Source organism: Dermacentor andersoni, chromosome 11 (assembly GCF_023375885.2).
Source record: "Dermacentor andersoni chromosome 11, qqDerAnde1_hic_scaffold, whole genome shotgun sequence".
Classification (NCBI taxonomy): domain Eukaryota; kingdom Metazoa; phylum Arthropoda; class Arachnida; order Ixodida; family Ixodidae; genus Dermacentor; species Dermacentor andersoni.
This window is the reverse complement of record NC_092824.1, coordinates 61411819-61428850: the sequence shown is the minus strand read 5'-3', so window position 1 is coordinate 61428850 and position 17032 is coordinate 61411819. Positions and strand designations below refer to the sequence as shown.

Here is a 17032-nt window from a genome sequence, read left to right as displayed (position 1 = left end):
CACTGCCATATATTTATGGCATTGACCCTCAAAGTACTAATGAAGCCAGCGGTAAGAAGTGAAAGGTAGGATAGGAAAGAGGAGGAAGAAAAAGCATGCCTCTCCACTTGTCCACATCGTGCCACATCTGCAGGTGAGAATGGCTCAGGTTAGAGTTGTCACTGGATAAAGGTTATTGTCAAAGGGAGCAGGGTTCACAGGCATCTGCGAATGCTTGCTCAAACCAGCACCGTACAAAGGGGCAAAAGTTGCAGCACATAGCGTTGCACCGTCTAGCATGTTCAGTGTTTCGCAGCATGGGCGAAACTGCAACTTCATTTTTTTTTTTTTTTTTGCAGCGAAGCTGTTAAGAGCTAGTTACCCCAGGATCTTGTCCATGTGTAGACACAAAACTCCCCATACGTGGGCCGATCCCGGAGATAAAGCAATGCCAGGCCAAACCATGGCGGAGGTGAATCAGTTTTTAAGCGCTGTGGGGGTACGACTCTGCGTGCGGCTAGGGCTGAAGGCGAGCTCCTGATCTAGCCCCCACACAGTCGCTCCGTGGTACTCCCCAACCCGTAGCGCCGGAATCGCGGGTACGTCGGGTTCGAACGAATAAGGCAACCAGTGGCGTCAAGTGTAACAATGTTTATTGCTACAAGCAATAAAGAACACTGGCAAAGGGAAGTCCTCTCTGTAATAAGTAATAATAAGGCCTCACTGCTCGAGATAGTCAGGCAAACAAGGTCACTCACCTTCCCGCGAGTCGGGGAGGAAGGGTACGCGTGTCGTGAGAGCGAGGGAGAACCGGGAAAGGGCGTAGTGCACTGCTCCCATGTCTACGCCAGCTCTCGATGCGACCGCGACGACGCAGACGAAAATGGCTGCGTGTGCTCCCCACAGCATTCCCCCTACATGGGCCAATTCCAAAGATAGTGCGATGCCGGGCCGACCCACGGCGGAGGTGCAGTTTGCCATTAAGGGACTCGCATACACAGCTTCGCTAGTTTTCCTTGTTCACAGAGCGGAAGGGCACTGAGTTTTCTCTCTCTCTTTCTCTCTCCCTCTCTCTAGTCATCTCCAGCCGTGGCACCCCCACCGCCTCCCAGGCTGTCAGGCAGCCCCAAGAAGAGTGGCTCTCCGGCACCGAGAGAGAAGACGCCGGTCGAAGGATCAGACGTCATGCTCCGCAGGCTGCTGGACCCAAATGGGAGGAACCCGTTTCGCCTGCTGTACAACTTGCAGGTGTGTCACCGTGTTGCACTGAAAGCATACCTTCTTTTCGCTCATCTTCAACCAAATTAAATGACACTAAAGACTAATGTTAAGGAGAAGTTGGGTCTTAGGCGAAGGGGCATTATATATATATATATACATAGTCATATCATAAGAAGCCAACAAACACAGACACCAAGGACAACATAAAGGAAATTACTTGTGCTTAATAAATGAAATAAAGGAACGATAGATTAATGAAAATTAAAGTGGATGAAAAAACAACTTGCCGCACGTGGGAACCGAACCCACAACCTTTGCATTTCGCGTACGATGCTCTACCAGTTGAGGCACCGCGGTGCTGTTTTCTCATCCACTTTCTTAGGTATTTATGTGTCCTAGTAGAACCCTGGGAGTATATATATATATATATATATATATATATATATATATATATATATATATATATATATATATATATCTTTATTCTTCGAGTTATGGCACTGAAAACTTGTAGACATGCAATAACTTTGTGCTTACTTCAAAAATCAGGTTTATTTTCGATTACCTCGTTTGTTTCGAAATTTTTGGCTAAATTCTTTTGCCCGCTTTTCTAGAAATGTTTGGGAAAGGTTAGTTCTCCGTATCTTGCTGAACAAAGTGTAAGCAATTATTTGCAAACCTTTTTGGAAAATTAAGTTCAATATTACAAAAGATTTCAGCCATGTGAGATAAACAAAAATAAACAGCACATTCAAAATAACCACATACCTTACACGTTAAATACTCATGTAAGGTGTGTGTGAGCCTTGCACAAGTAAATACTTGTGTAAGGCCCCGACTTCTTTTTTTTTTTCACATATTTTATGGGGTGTGTGCCTTATACAAGGCTGGCTTATGTTTACTCACCGAAGACTCGAACTGCTCTCTGACTGCTATGCACTTTAACCCAACTACTTAACGCAACACTTCTGAATTTTAATCATTCCTTGTGGCTTTTGCTGCCCTCATTTTTTGGCGAGCTTGACTCATTGGCACCAGCCCATAGCTCGCTGTCCTCGATGCTGTCCATACTGTTCAAGATTCTTGTCACCCTGAAGCTCTCAACAAGTGTCGTACAAAACTGCACACCTCGCATTCAGTACCCACGTGAACACTTTTAAAGCTTTAGCATTAGAAGCATCAAAGTGGAAAAAAGTGTATGTGTTTGAAGTGTGGGAAACCAGTCACATGGTAGGCGTATGTATATAAGTACAGTGCAACTGACGGTCGTCTGTCCTGGACCACTGTCACTTGCACTTCCTTCCTCATAGAGGCAGGACATGTGTCAAGTGAGCTCCTGAACAATACTTAGCAATGTGGTGAATGCACTTTAAATCATGGATCTGGGACATCATGGATCTGGGACCTCAAAAAGGTGTTAAGAAATGCTAAAGCATTTCTCATGCATTTACCACTATACTGCTACTGAATTTTTTTTGCAGTCATATCTTCATGTGCCCAGAAGCTCGATGCAGCTGAACAACGATTGCAGCACAGCCAATGCTGTTGGAGCACACTCTATTTTATGTGATCCAATGGGACACAGTGATGATGATGATGATGATAATGGTGATGATGATGATGATGTCACTGTTGGCAGGACAGTAGCTAGTGCCATCTGTAGCGTCTTGTAGAAATTAAACAGTACACGGCATGGTCTTTGAGAATGGGTGCCACATGCTAGCTCAACCTTGGAGTCCATGCCTGTGGGTGCATGCGTGAGGTTTAGCTAAAAAAAATTTTGTTTTCTGCATGGGGTCTATTTGAGGGTGGGCCTTACAAGAGCAGTTACAGTAATATTATGTGTATATGTGCAAGTTTTAAGCACTATAACTCAAACAAAGAAGATTTTTAGAAAACTTTTTATTTAACATTTAGCTCCTCCTGCAAGGCGGTGAAAAATGCACAAGGGCATAAGTTCCAGTAAAACGATAATCAGTGTTCTCGTCTGTTGATCTGAGGTGGCAGGTTAGTGTTCCTAAATGTCTAATGTGCAACTTCACTATGAACAATGCTTTCGTAAGTGTGAAAACAAATAACCGTTGTACAGAACTGGTGCTGCCACTGACAAAAAGACAGTTGCCTGCCGTAGTTGCTTAGTGGCTATGGTGATGGGCTGCTAAGCAGGATCGAATCCCAGCCACAGCAGCTGCATTTCGATATGGGCAAAATGCAAAAACACCCCTGTACTTAGGTTTAGCTGCACGTTAATGAACACCAAGTGGTCCAAATTTCAGGAGTTCCCCACTACAGCATGCCTCATAATCAGATCGTGGTTTTAACCCATAAAACTTCATTAAAACAAAGAAAAAAAGACAGTTAACTGCATGCTGTTCCACTTTTCCATTACTGAGGAACTACGGAGCCCTGTAACTTTACGACATTCAATGACCCAATCATAGTTTGCTGATGATAGTTAAGTATTGGCAATAAAAAGATGATTACACTGCATTAAATAGCTACAGTGCATTTGGAAGTCATGAGTGTAGGCACACAGACTGGCAATGTAGAACTCCTTTGATAAAAACTTCACTGGGTAAACTTGTGCCGCCATAGAAGCGAACAACACAGTGGTGACAGAAGCATGGTTGGTAGTGCATGCAAGGAGCCCCATATGTATAAAGCGTCACTCTAAGTGCTAGATTAACAATAGTCCTCCTAAGGACTTCACAATGCACTGCGTGCTTCAGTTATACCTGATAGCGATGGGCTTGTTGGACTAGGTATACAACACTCATTCTAAGTCTGACACTGCGAGCAAGCATCATGCAGGAATAAGGGCGCAATAATATTGCTATGATGCTGAAGTTTGTGATGAAAAGAGTAGATGGGATAGCACTATCTGATGGCAGCTGCTAGTTCTGGACACAGTATGCATGACAGGGTACTTAATATGTAGTAGATGCTATAATGCAAGACAACTCTGCCTTGCGGTTGACCAAAGATCAGTGGTTAACAATAATGGCACCACCATTAGTGGCTGGCCAACTGGTGTTTCTAAGCAGTTTCGTGCTTGTGCTTACTCCATGCACTCAGGTGCTGAGTGCGCGGCTGATGCCAACCAACCAGGATGCTTGCTCCAATGTGTTCTGCGAGAACTTCCTCCAGGCGGGCGGGCTTTCCCACGTGCTTCGTGTGCTGCACAGGGACGGCCTCCCCCAGGATGTGGACTATGCGGTGCGCCAGGGCATCTACTTCACTGCGCTGCAAATAACTAGGTGAGAATGTCCAACTCATGAATGTACAAAAGATGCTGTATCATTCAGCATCAATTTTATGCGGAAAAAAAGGCATTTGAGCAAATGTAGTGTGTTGCGTTTCACTTACGTCCGTGTTTTTGTTTTTCTATTTACCTCAAAGCTGTATCAGATAGGGGCGGAAACAGTGTATAGAGAGAAGGCCGTCACTAAAAGATAAAGAAGAATTTCGTTTGGCACCTTTCTTCTCTCTCTTCCCTGCAGGTTCCTCATTTGTGGCCAGAATGTCCCACACGCGCTGCAGAGCTCATCCACGTCATCTGTGTCGACGACTTGTGGTGCACCGTCGCCAGTGAAGCCCACGACACCAAAGAAGCTGCAGGTAGACCTGGTCCGAATGACTCCCGTTTCGATGGTGACACCTATCATCAAGGTGAGTTTTTTTTTACCCCTCCTCTTCTACACCTGCGGCATACACTCAGTGCCCGTGGAGTTTTTCTGATGAGCAGAGAACATGGTTGTGGCTGCTGGCCATGGCAACTGCATTCAGTTAAGGAATGCAAAAATATTAGTGTTCCAGACAATGGGTGCGCATTGGAGAAGACAAGTGGTCAAAATCAATACGGGGTGTGTTCAGATAAGGTCTGCCAGGCACTTCCTGTGACCATTTTTAGTTTTGATGAAAAAAAGAATATTTTGCTGCTTGGGGGCCAAGGACAGCGAAATCAACATTAGTGTTGGGAGCAGAAATTTTGTCTTCATGAAAAAAATGTAGAAGTGCCTGGTCCCTTGGGAACACTTTTTGCAGACTTTGCCGAATACACATTTTAATTACCTCCCTAAGAAAAAGTGTTGTGGCTACGGCTCTAAGAACATTTATTGTGGATCAATAGCATTGATTCTAACTGATCGCCATGAAGTATCACTGCTATGATATGGAGAAAAAGATATCCAGAGTTCAGATCTTTTTCTTCCATATTTCTAAAGAGCATGGTTTTCAAATTTTGTCAGCCTTTTGCCATGAAAGTACTTGAAATTTTAGGCAAGAATCTTTGCCAACGTATTAGTAAATTAGCCGTACCTTAAAAATATTTTTTTTTAGAAAATGGCCATATTTAATTTTATTAATGGTACCGCCTCTGCAACATATGGTGCATTCATGCTCATTGAAGCAGGGTCCTTTCCTCTACAACACAAAAATGCTCCAGGATGATTTGAAAAAACGCAAATTGACAAAACAGAAAATTCTGGGGACAGGAATCGCAAAATCCGTACTTGGACATGACTGAACAGTGGGGTGCTTTGGAGCGTTTTTTTCTTGATATTGGACCTTTAAGCGCATGCCCTGCTTGCAGTTCATCAGAAATAGAGTGGAAAGAATGTGAGAATGATTTTCGTGGCTGAATGCGGGGCGGTAAATTGGTGAATGAATGAGTGCACGGCGGAACTTAACTACATCTCAGTGAGCCAAGGCCACACTGGGCCATGCATCACAAAGGAAAACTTCAGTTAAATTTTCAACATCCCAGTACCTGTTTTATAGACTCTGCTGTTTTCCACTCCAACAGTGCATCTGACAGTGAATTTGTGGGTGCCACAAGACAAGTTTGCACGATGACTTTGCATGCGATTTCTGCGCATCAAGTGTCTGCTTATTTACATGTTAATTTAGCAACATGGTCCTGGACGACTTCTTCAAGCAGTTTCAAGTGGCTCCACTCTTGATATCAGTACTGATTGGGACTGTGATTAAATGTGGGAAGCACCACACAAGAGACAGTTTTAGTTTAGAGTACGCTATAAAATAGTGGGTTATCACTGCGCATGCACAGAACACTAAACGACCCATAGCGTATAACATATGCACACTATTTCTCAGATTTAACGTTACTATCTTTGCGTGGTTTACATAGTTCATGTAAAACATGGCAGCGGACCCGGCTGCCCGCTTCAAATTGAATTTGGCATTGCTTTTGTAGAATGCACTTTGTTTGTAGCAAATGACTCTATGCAAACGTCTTTCGCTTAGTCTCAGCCACTTTGATGACAGAGTATGATGGATAACCTTGTGGAGTTTTCGAGATCGCTTCTTGGAGCCGAAGTCTCCAAGAAACCTATCGGTAAAGTCGGGCGATAGGCGCGACGACGGCACATGGCCTCTGAGATCGGAAGATCTTGCAGGCCAACTAAAGCTACAATAAACTTGCACTGCTTAGCATATGCTGTACTATAGCGCATAGCGTACGCTATACTATAACTGTCGAACGTTTGTTGCAAAGAAACCCACTATCATTAGGCTACCGCAGCTCAGTCGACTGCTGTTACGTTGCCAGCTGATGGAGATTTGGTTGCATGCATTGACTGTACTTTCTTCTATCTATAGCAACGGCATGGCAATGGTTGAAATACAGACTGACGAGATCACAGGCAAGTGTATGTGTGCAAAGCAACAGTTGAGACTTGAGCCGTATTCCTCAACCATCATTTTTCTAGCACAGCATGCATCGGTGGGTTACACTATCATAATGATAATCATAATGGCACTGTGATGGATAAGACAGCATGCTTGGCTCTGTGCCAAGAATGCTATTGCTCGTAGACTGCAATGCATTTGGCATTAGTCACACGAAATCTCGCTATAGTGAAGATATTATCCCCAATAGTGATCAACTGAGAATATGGCATACCTTTTTCCGGCACTTGTGGAGTAAGTAACTCATTTTCTGCTGAATCTGATTATTCTGACTTTCAGGCGCTCCTCATTGATCTCGAATTATAATTCGGCAACTGTATAAACACTTTAGAGGCTGAGCCGTGCATAGTGTTTTTTTTAGTATTTCAGCATGTTCACGTGATTTTAACAGCATGTCTACATAATATCTTTCCTGGATATTAACTCTCTTTCTTGCGATTTGCGGAAAACATATTAGAGAGGTTTTACATAGCAAAACCTCAGTAGTTCAGATTTCACTGCATTAGAAAAAAAAAGTCGTTTAACTGAGTGTCGAATTATCAAATGCATAAGAAAAAGCTATAAGCAAGTGCTTAACACATCAACATTCCTTTAGCACCAACATTCAGCACATTGCCAAGCTGCGATCGTATGATACAGTTTCCGGCCACCAGATCCCATGCAAGCAAGAAAAGGTGCGAGGCATGCGTGACCGAGAGCAGTCGGCACCTGCCACAGCAGCTTCCCCACAGTACTTGCCTGCCCATGTCACATGAAAATGCCAGTACGCAAGAAGTTTCCTCTCCCAGTACCAGAAAATATCCGTGCAGGTCATCACTCACCGCATTCACCACTATCACTGCCAATCCTATTGCGATAGGCATCTTCAGATCAGCTTCACAGTGCATGTGGTATAGTGCTGTTGGAAGCATACTGCATGCTTTTAATAGGCATAACTCAAATGCGCCGTTCCTCAGCTGCTGCAGGCAGTTCAAAGTGAGTGTTGTGTTTTGCTCTGGTGACACTGGATTCCGGTGTCGGGCTCGATATTGTTTCGGTTTCCCGTCGCCATCTCAAAACACTGCACAACAGGAAAACGGTAAAGGCGCGACTCCGGCCACTCAGCGTGCAGAGGCATCTCACGCTGCAATGATTCTAGTGGAGTGGGCACGTCAAAACCTCTCACCGAAATTTCCTGTTTGAAGAAGCTGCTCATCCAGGCTGAATTCTAGGAGCACAAACGTAAGCTTGCTAAAGCCGCGAAGACAACACCTGACTCAGGCCACTCAAGTTCCACCAGCTCAGCGCTCGTCACCGTCTCATACTGCAACTTTTCGCACAATGGTTCGCATTACGTAGATGTCAATGACAGTTGACAACAGTTGACAGTTTTTTACAACGTATGAACGAGGTTCTACTGTATGTCCAAGTTAACGACATTGACGCCATTAAATGGTGTATATGCTTGCCGGGAAAAGAGGGCGAATCCAAATTATCTGATCTTTTTAATGCCTTCATGTGGTTTATCCGCAGACAATGAGCCGTGCCTTGCTAGAGGAAGTTGTGGACTCGCTGGTGCGGGTGGCATGGGCAGCTGCAGCTGGTCAGCTCCGCCTGGCCAACTCACCACTACCCACCCGAGAGGGCACCCACTTCGCGGTCACAACAGCAGGACGGCGCAGCCGCCAGAGCAGCACAGGTATGAACAATGCATACCTGCCAGCCAACTTTCCCAAATTTTCATGATACAAATTTGGGCTTGTTTTTTTATTTAAGAATGTTTCATCAAGCCTTACGAAAAAAAATAATAAATTGTGCTCATAAAGAAGTTTTGTTTGCCATTATTTTACCTTTAAAGTCTTCCGAGTCTGTAAGAACAGCAGAGAGTTACCTGGCTCCCGCAAGTTCATTCAGACAAGTTCCTGAAACGCAAATTTGGCAGCAGCAGAGTTGCTGAAAAAGTCACTTCGATCAAAAATAGTATGTTGCATGTCGGTTTTTGCGGTTCCAAGTTCGCTGTTGCTTGTGTGCTGGAGTCGAACCGATTTATAACAAACTCAGTAGCTCCGCACAAAGTGGTTGAGTCAGCAGTTGGTTATAGTATAACTTGGCATGACTGATAGGCTTGATTTTGGCTAGTTATGTGGTGGGCTCGTCCAGCGTGAAGGTATACTATACTGTAGGGCTGCCCGTTGGTGGCCGTTGTACGAGGGAGAGATGGTATCGTAAGTCCTACCTACATGCCAGACAGGTTATGGGCATTCTGGTCAGCCTGAGAGTAGGCACAGAACTTGTAGTGGTTCAACAACTGTAGGTGTGATACCATCCGTAGGGCAGATAGGAACAGGTTCATAATGCCAAGAGCCATCTGCTATGCTCCAGTTGTCCTCTTGTCAACTGAAAAGCATGATAGATGATAATACAGGGAGTTTAGCACATAATTTGCAGCAGTGTCAGATGCCTATTTCACTTTTTTATTCACAAACTCAGAAGGAAAGCTTACCTAGAGAAAGGCATCACATCACACAGCACTTTTTCTTGTAGCAGTTGAGTAAGTAAACCTATCCCCATTGCACACTTGCTGTAGCCCCACCAACTTCCATCCTTGATTCAGTGCACTTGCTATACGCTTGAACAGATGCATCATTCTCTGCACAGCTCTGGTTGGTCATAGACAATTTTAGTTGAGGTGAAGAGATGCCACCTTCTGGATTTGCTAGTGTACAGCTTGTTTGTTCAAGCTGTAGATGGAACAAGTTATTCAGGCTTGTACAAGTTGGAGGAAGGTTCATGAAAGGAAGACTGGCGTCTACCTTGGAGTACCAGATAGCTACAACGAAGCCCATACAGGTTCCTACAAGGGCCTTCTTGTATCCTCAAGGGGAATCCAAAATTTTCTTTTCATGAAACTCGGATATGCACAGGTATGTTGTTCCATGACCGTGTGTGAGCCTAGCATTGTCAGGTGAAATAACATTAAATGTAGGCATTTTTAGCAGAGCCACACTCTGCTCACCTTTCATGCACTCGGGTCGCTGCAGATTTCGCTTTCAGTGTGATTGATTAGCCTTCTTAGCTTAGTTCCCCCACCTTGGTGTGCTGCTGCCATCGTCTATCCAGCCTTTGAAACATCTATCTTGCTTGCAAAATACTAACTCATGCAGAAAGTCACCCGATACAATATACTAGTACAAGAGCTGCACATAGCTCCCACTGTGACATCAATCACGGGTATATATTAAACTGGTTACAGAGCCTTCCTTTCAGTTAGGACATGCCATTTAAGAGGATCTTATCAGCTGCCAGGCTTGAAGAATGTAAACGATGCCGTGCCAAAGCTGCTTGGCGTTGCTATGCTGCTCAACAATGAGAGTTAAGCAGCGACGCCTGCAACAGATGCAAGACACTACACACAAAAGAGTCGCAGAAGATCCTACCATCGCACAGCAACACACTGAAGCAAAATGCCATCAATACACCACCAAACACATCGATGCCGAATGGAACATACTAAAGCAGAAGAGGTAGTCAGAGCACCAACATATTGACGCCAGCAGCGATACCCTGCTGGGAAATGGTTCATGGTGGAACATGGTGGTTGTTTGGAAGGTGTCTTTAGCAGTATGGTGTGTCACTACATTGCTTGGACGCTAATCCCATTGACGCTGAAAGTCATTGTTCTGCCAGAACTTCTTTTTAACAAGTGTACCCCTCCCGCTGATGCCAGTGACATGCTGTTAGCTTGGCTGTAAAATGACAGAGAGGCTAGGCAGAGAACCGTCATGCTCTGCTCAGCCGGCTTCATAGTGGAGTGTGAGGAGCATTCTATATTCACTTCCAGGTTGATAGGGGTGCACATTCGCACTAGCACTGCTCCCACTGAGCAGCTGTGTGCAAATTGTTAGTGTACACCTGTTTGAATTCAGCAGACCATAAACACGCTGCTAAAGACATCTTGCATTTGCATTAGCAGCACAGCATCTTCATGGAGTTGGTTCCCTCTGAAAACAGCTCGAATGGCTCGTGGTTCCATCTCTTGCAGGCAGCGCCACCAGCAGTAGTAGTGATGGAGAGAACTCGCTCGGTCTTCACGGTGGCATCTGTGTGAGCCAGGACACGGTGGATCGTAAGGATGCACTTCTGGCGCAAGAGGCCCTCAGCTTCCTGTTCTCCTGCCTGGAGCTCAGGGAGGACGTTTCAGGTACTTGCCGCATTTGCGGATGTTGGTCATGCTTTCACTGAACGCTTATGCAGTTGTAGTGTAATGGATGTAAACATTACTAATGCAAAAATTAGTAGCAGCTGCAATGTATGATAACTTAGTCTAACCTCGTTACAGTCATCGTCCAATTTTTCATACTCCCTCGGGGCCGCGAGAACGTCTGAAAAATCGGGCAGTCTGAAAAAACAAATGCATGCCTTTCACTGCCCCCAAGAGCTCAAATCGCCACAGGCATGTCCGAAATAGCTCTGAAGGCCTGGCAGTACACTTATTAGGCTAATCAGGGCTCGTACTCTGGCAGGCGATGGCGGGTGCATATGTGTATAATTAAGGAATACATACCGTGTGCCGTGACAGTTGCATCTGCCCACTCTTCGTATGCTTCACCACAATACTTTGCATATGCTTCACCACGTAACCACTTCTGTATTGAGGCGAAGCTGGCTTTCGAAAACTGGCATTATGCAACGTGTCATGCTCCCTGAGCTTTGAAGTCATTTGAAAGAATTACAAAGGCAGAGTTGGTGCCATTGTTAACAGCAGCGAATTGTTTGAATGAAAAACACGGCACCGAACTGCAAGAAGTATGGTAGTGAATGTTGAAATGGCTAGGCCTAACGTTGCCGTGGTAGTGGCTACGGCTGTCAGCGGATTACGTGTGAGAGCACCTGATCAAGGTGGTCAGTGTCGTTTCCAACCTGTGGTCATGGCAAAAAGGTTGGAAAAAGCGGACGGCAGAGGATGTTTGCGTCTGAAATTTCAGACGGTCTTATACATTGACTCAGTGAGGTACAGTTGCAGTGCCGTGAATGAGTCCGAATTATCTGGCATGTCCGTGAAATCTGGCGTCCGGAAAATCTGTTGTTGACTGTATATTAAAGATTCGACATAACAAATTATCGTACATAACAAAGTTAATTTCAAAATTGTTCTCACTAATATCAGCAGGTAAAGATTATATGCTTATAACAAATATCAGATATAACAAAGTTATTTTCGGGTTGGATGTGACTTTGTTTAACGAACTTCAGGTGTGTATAAAATGGAGTAGCTACTAAGTGCAGTTTCTGACGCAGGCCAGATAACATTGAACCATAGGTAGCACAATAAGAAAATTTGAAAGAAAACGTCTTTTTCAAAAAAAAAAGGCAAGAAAAAGTTATACAGATCCTATGCACTTTAGAAATCTATGTTATGTGAAGCATTTTGCAAGTAGCTGGCTATCCAGTATTGATTCGAGTGCCACAAAGCATCACCAGGTGTCATTTATGTCATTTCATGCATGCATGTTATGTTACTCATGTCATGCATGTCATGTCATGCATATTTTAATAGATATCCAGTTAGAGAAACAACCGCGACAGCATCATTACCATGAGCACATACACTTAAACCTCTATATAACAAACTTAATATAACAAAGTATATAACTTTTCATAACTTCTTGTCCATAGAACATCATATATTTAGAACCTCAGTTATAACAAAGCGTGTTTATACAGGATATTAATGTAACAAAATTTCACTACTGCCGTGAAGGAACACCGGGGCAATAAATGGAAACTTCCGCAGGCACAAATGGTCAAATGAATGAATTACAATTGGGTGCAAGTGAAAGCGTGTGAGGGTGAGCTGAGATTGTGGCTTGATGGGTGTGCTGTCTTCCTGCGTGAGCAAGCCAGAAGGAGGGGGCAGGGGAGGCAAGTTGGTGCGCATCTTTTTTTTTCCAGTGCAGCCGTCACATGGCTGTCAGCACAGCCGAGTGCACACGCAGCCAGTGCACCCCGTTTTATATGTGATCTGCCCCGTGTGCAAAGAGTGGGCGTGCCGAGGTTGTGTGGCACTATGTGCGCTTTATTCCCACACTTTTATATTAGGAGTTGCGTTATCTTGAGTTTCAGAGACGCATTCAAGCAAGAAGCAGACGAAGCATTTTGCTTCTGCTGCTGGCGCTTTTCGTGATAGTGTTGTCCCTGGGTCCCACTGACGACATCACCAGCCGTGGGGGTAGAGTGCATGCAGAAGTGCCGCTGGCTTGCTTAATTTGTGTCGCTGATGTAAAGTTATCATCACACAACACGAAATGGTATCTTTTTTCGCCGACACAGTCTCCAAAACAAATCTTTTTCTCATGAAAGCTAGCATTTCTTAATTACCTGATAATTTGAAAAACTTTGCCCACTCATCCAGCTAAAAAAACAAAAAAAAAATCTGCAACTTTACTTATTTGCGAAAAAAATTAAATTGCAATGCAACAGAATTTCCATATAACAAAGCAAATTGCCAGTTTCACAGACTTCATTGTATCGAGATTTAACTGCACCTAGTGGCTTAAGCTAATAGACAACTTGGGTCACTGGACCGGCGTAAGAGGCTGTAGGTAGAGACACTCGAAGTGTCTGAAGTAGGCAAAGAGTGCGTCGCCTTAAAAAGCCCAACTTTGAGCACTACGTGATGTGCATATTGCAGCCTGGTTCTGCGAGCTGCCCTGCGTGCGTGACTTTGTGCTTGACGTGCTCCTGGGCTGCGGCAGCGAGGAAGTGCGGTGCGCGGCGCGCGATGGTCTGCACCGGCTGAGCCGCACGGTTGGCCAGACGCCCCTGCGGCCATTCCTGCTGCAGCTGCTGCTCAAGGCACACCTGCCACTATGGGTGCCGTCAAGCTACACCCGAGGCTCCAACCAGAGGTGAGTCAGCAGGGGGGCATGACCCACGATGACTCGCCCGTGGTGGCTCAGTTGCTATGATCTGCAGCTGGCACAAGGTCGCGGGTTCGATTCCCGGCTGAATTTTAAAGGGGGCACAAAACAAAAACGCTTGTGTGCTTAGATTTGCGTGAACCTTGGGGGCTGAAATGTAGAGAGCGGCTATTCTGCCAGGAATCAGGCAGGGTTGTCTGGCATGGGAATGTGTACCACACACCTAGTGCCCCTGAGTCAAACCACCCTGCTTTGTCCCTAGTGTGGTTTGGTCCTGTAAGACCAAATCATTTAGCAGAATGTTAGCATGTGAAAATAAAGTGTAGTACCAGCAAGCAGAGGGCCCAAGACATTACCTGGAATTATAATAAAGCGGGTAAGGGGAGGAATCACCTTTGATATCCCTGTTGCCCCCTTTGGAGTCCTGGAGGTGTTGCCAAAGTACACTAAGTAATGAATTTACACTTAGTGCTTGCACAAATTTCGCTTCCTTTATGATGCCAGATGTCAGATGTCAGAATCTGCGCTCTCAAGCCTAAGGAATTTCTGCAAACTGATGGTAGGATTTCTTCTGAAAAATTCGAGCCTCCCAATTATGGTGTCTACCACAGCCCACTGTTGCAGCCTTGCCATGTTGAACCTTGCAATTTGGTTTTGATCTTTTAGAGCTCCGGCTAACCTATATTTACTTTCCCAATAATTTTGTTCTTCCTGCCCTGGGTTTCTTGTATTGGTTGTGCTGGGGTAATTCTTTTACTGCAACAGCAGACTTAAATGCTTGGAAGTGGTTAGCCATGTCCGCCTGTCTGTCCATCCTTTTGTATATGTTGATGACTGGACTGGCTAGGTGGACTAGCTAGCTACTCCACTGTTGCTCACCTTGGTAGTAGTTTGGTACTTGGTTTGGTGCTTGGTAGTAGTTTGTGTGGAGTTTTAGATTCCACACAGTTGTGCCAGTATTTTGGAGGCCACAGCAAGCAATTATGTGCCAGGCGAGGACAATGATGTCTGCATCAATGTTGTTACATTGAAGATGTCTTTCTTGAGAAGATGCCACTGTCCACTATGAAAATCTGCTGCTGTCACAGTAAATTAATTCAGAGCTGGAGGAATTGCTGAAGTCTGTTAAAATTTCTGTGTGCAGGCATGTTCTAATTTGTTGCATTTGTGTGTATTATTTTATTATAGTGTGATGTACTGGAGGATCATAATGGACTTCGCAAAGTTCAGTGGACACTGCCACTTTGTGTGGAGTAGCTGGCATGATGAACAAGGGCTGAAAAAAATATATATAAAGAAACGTGCTCATCTCTTCGTATTTGAACACACCACTCATACTCATGCCCTGGATTTCGTCACTATTGCCAACAGCCAATCACAAAGCAAATTAGATTAAATTGCGGTGTTTAGTATCCCGAAAAAGAGCACATTGGATTATAAGAGATGCCATAGTGGAGGGCCCCGGATTAATTTTGAACACCCAGGATTCATTAACATGAACCTGAAGCACAGAACACCAGCATTTTCGCATCCCATACCCATTGAAATATGGCCACCGCGACTGTGATTGAACCCGTGTATGTGTGCTCATCACCAGAATGACTGTGCGGTTTCAAGTGCCCCGTGGAACAAAGGACACATTACACACAGTAGTGCCGACAATCAAAAAGGCACTTATCGCACCTTGATACAAGAATGCCAGCAAGCCAAACTACACGCAAGAAATGGAATGTATGGATCGAGAAGGTGCGACGCACAGTGCAAGAATATGTAGCGAGCAGTGTTTTACCTCACGCTGGACACCTATGCCTGAGTCGTTCACGGGTGCAGTCTCGCAAACGGAGGCACATTCTAGTTGGATCAAGAAGCCCTCCATGAGTCGGGCCTTCAGAGCGAACCAAAAAGCGTGTGTGCGGTTGGTCTATGCATAATGCTATCACCAAGCCAAAGAGGAGGAAGCGAGTTTGCCTTGTACCCAACTCTCCACGCACCATCAGATGTTGCTAGCATAGGAACACTTGTCCTATCTTGTAACTACGAGCCTCCTTCCACTGCATGTGTGCTATGCAGGGAAGCCGGACTCCAAGAGAAGTGAGAGATGCGGGGAAAAACATAGGGGGACATGAGAGAGTCGAGCGTCCCTACCCGCCATAGCAGAATCACAAGATAAAGTTTCTGTTACTACAGCAAAAGTAGTGCCGACTGCCTTGCATGCACTACACTTGCATATAGTGCCATTTACACTACATGTCCCTGCAGTGTCCTTGAGTGTGCTTCTGAAAGCTGGATATACATTATTTTGTAATTGTTCGAAGCTGCATCTCATTGGATTTTTCGTGCAGCCTTTTTATTCATGCACATAATGGGGCTGCGACTCCTGCAGGTTACTTGGGCAGTGCGTCGAGTACTTTGACCTTGCCTGCCGCCTCCTGGCTGACTCCAAAGGCAAGTCGTTACTAATCTTTTGTGCCATTATTTGCTGTTACTCATGCGCAATGTATTTCGTAACTTTCAACTGTTCTCCTTTGCTCTTAAATAAGCAGTTTGAGGAGAAAGTGATGGGTTCTAAATTTGTATAAGGTTTATCCCAACATTATTTCTTTACTTTATTTATTGTTCTCAAGTTTAAATACTAAATGTAACACAGATTAAGATTAGGGGCGTGCGAATATTCAAAAATTTCAAATATTATCGAATATGGCATTTTTAATAGGCATATTTGATTCGAAAACTAGTATTTTAAAATTTTTGGTTATACGATTGCATCCGAATATTCAAAACAAATCGAATGTATTGCTGGCTGTGCGGGAACAAACATGGTTTTTAGCGTTTATATCTAATCTAAGAAAGTGTGTCTGATTTTGTGCTGAATTTTGCAATAATTTCATGCTGCTGGCGAAATTTCGCATGTAAAACAAACTTAGCCACTGGACAACTAAGTTGTGCAGGAAAGCCAGCCTTTCAGTAGCAAGGGGCACGGGCTTGCAAACAGGTGCACTCTCTTGCAGGTTCCACCCCCATTCCTTAGCTTATTGCTTGACAGCAAATTTACGAGAAATTGATGTGGTATAGTAAGGCACAGGTTGGTGAGAACAGACAGCTAGCAGAAACCTCTATTAAATTTTCCAAAGCTAACATGAGCCAAATATATCATCTTTTCGTGTAACAGCTTACTAGTTTGATTTTTTGCCAATGACAACATAATTGCAATGTTCCGACATGTT

At 44.5% G+C, this 17032-nt stretch overlaps 1 protein-coding gene across 1 annotated transcript in view; it reads left to right on the top strand.

Moving 5' to 3' along the window:
• Positions 1-17032, top strand: part of LOC126517525 (ubiquitin carboxyl-terminal hydrolase 24-like) — a 116135-nt gene that overhangs the window by 55378 nt on the left and 43725 nt on the right. Inside the window, exons 29-35 of the mRNA XM_072285197.1 lie at positions 1057-1227; positions 4276-4457; positions 4701-4869; positions 8422-8587; positions 10931-11089; positions 13580-13796; positions 16192-16274. Coding sequence (XP_072141298.1) covers positions 1057-1227; positions 4276-4457; positions 4701-4869; positions 8422-8587; positions 10931-11089; positions 13580-13796; positions 16192-16274 — 1147 coding nt within the window. The remainder of the gene's footprint in view (positions 1-1056; positions 1228-4275; positions 4458-4700; positions 4870-8421; positions 8588-10930; positions 11090-13579; positions 13797-16191; positions 16275-17032) is intronic.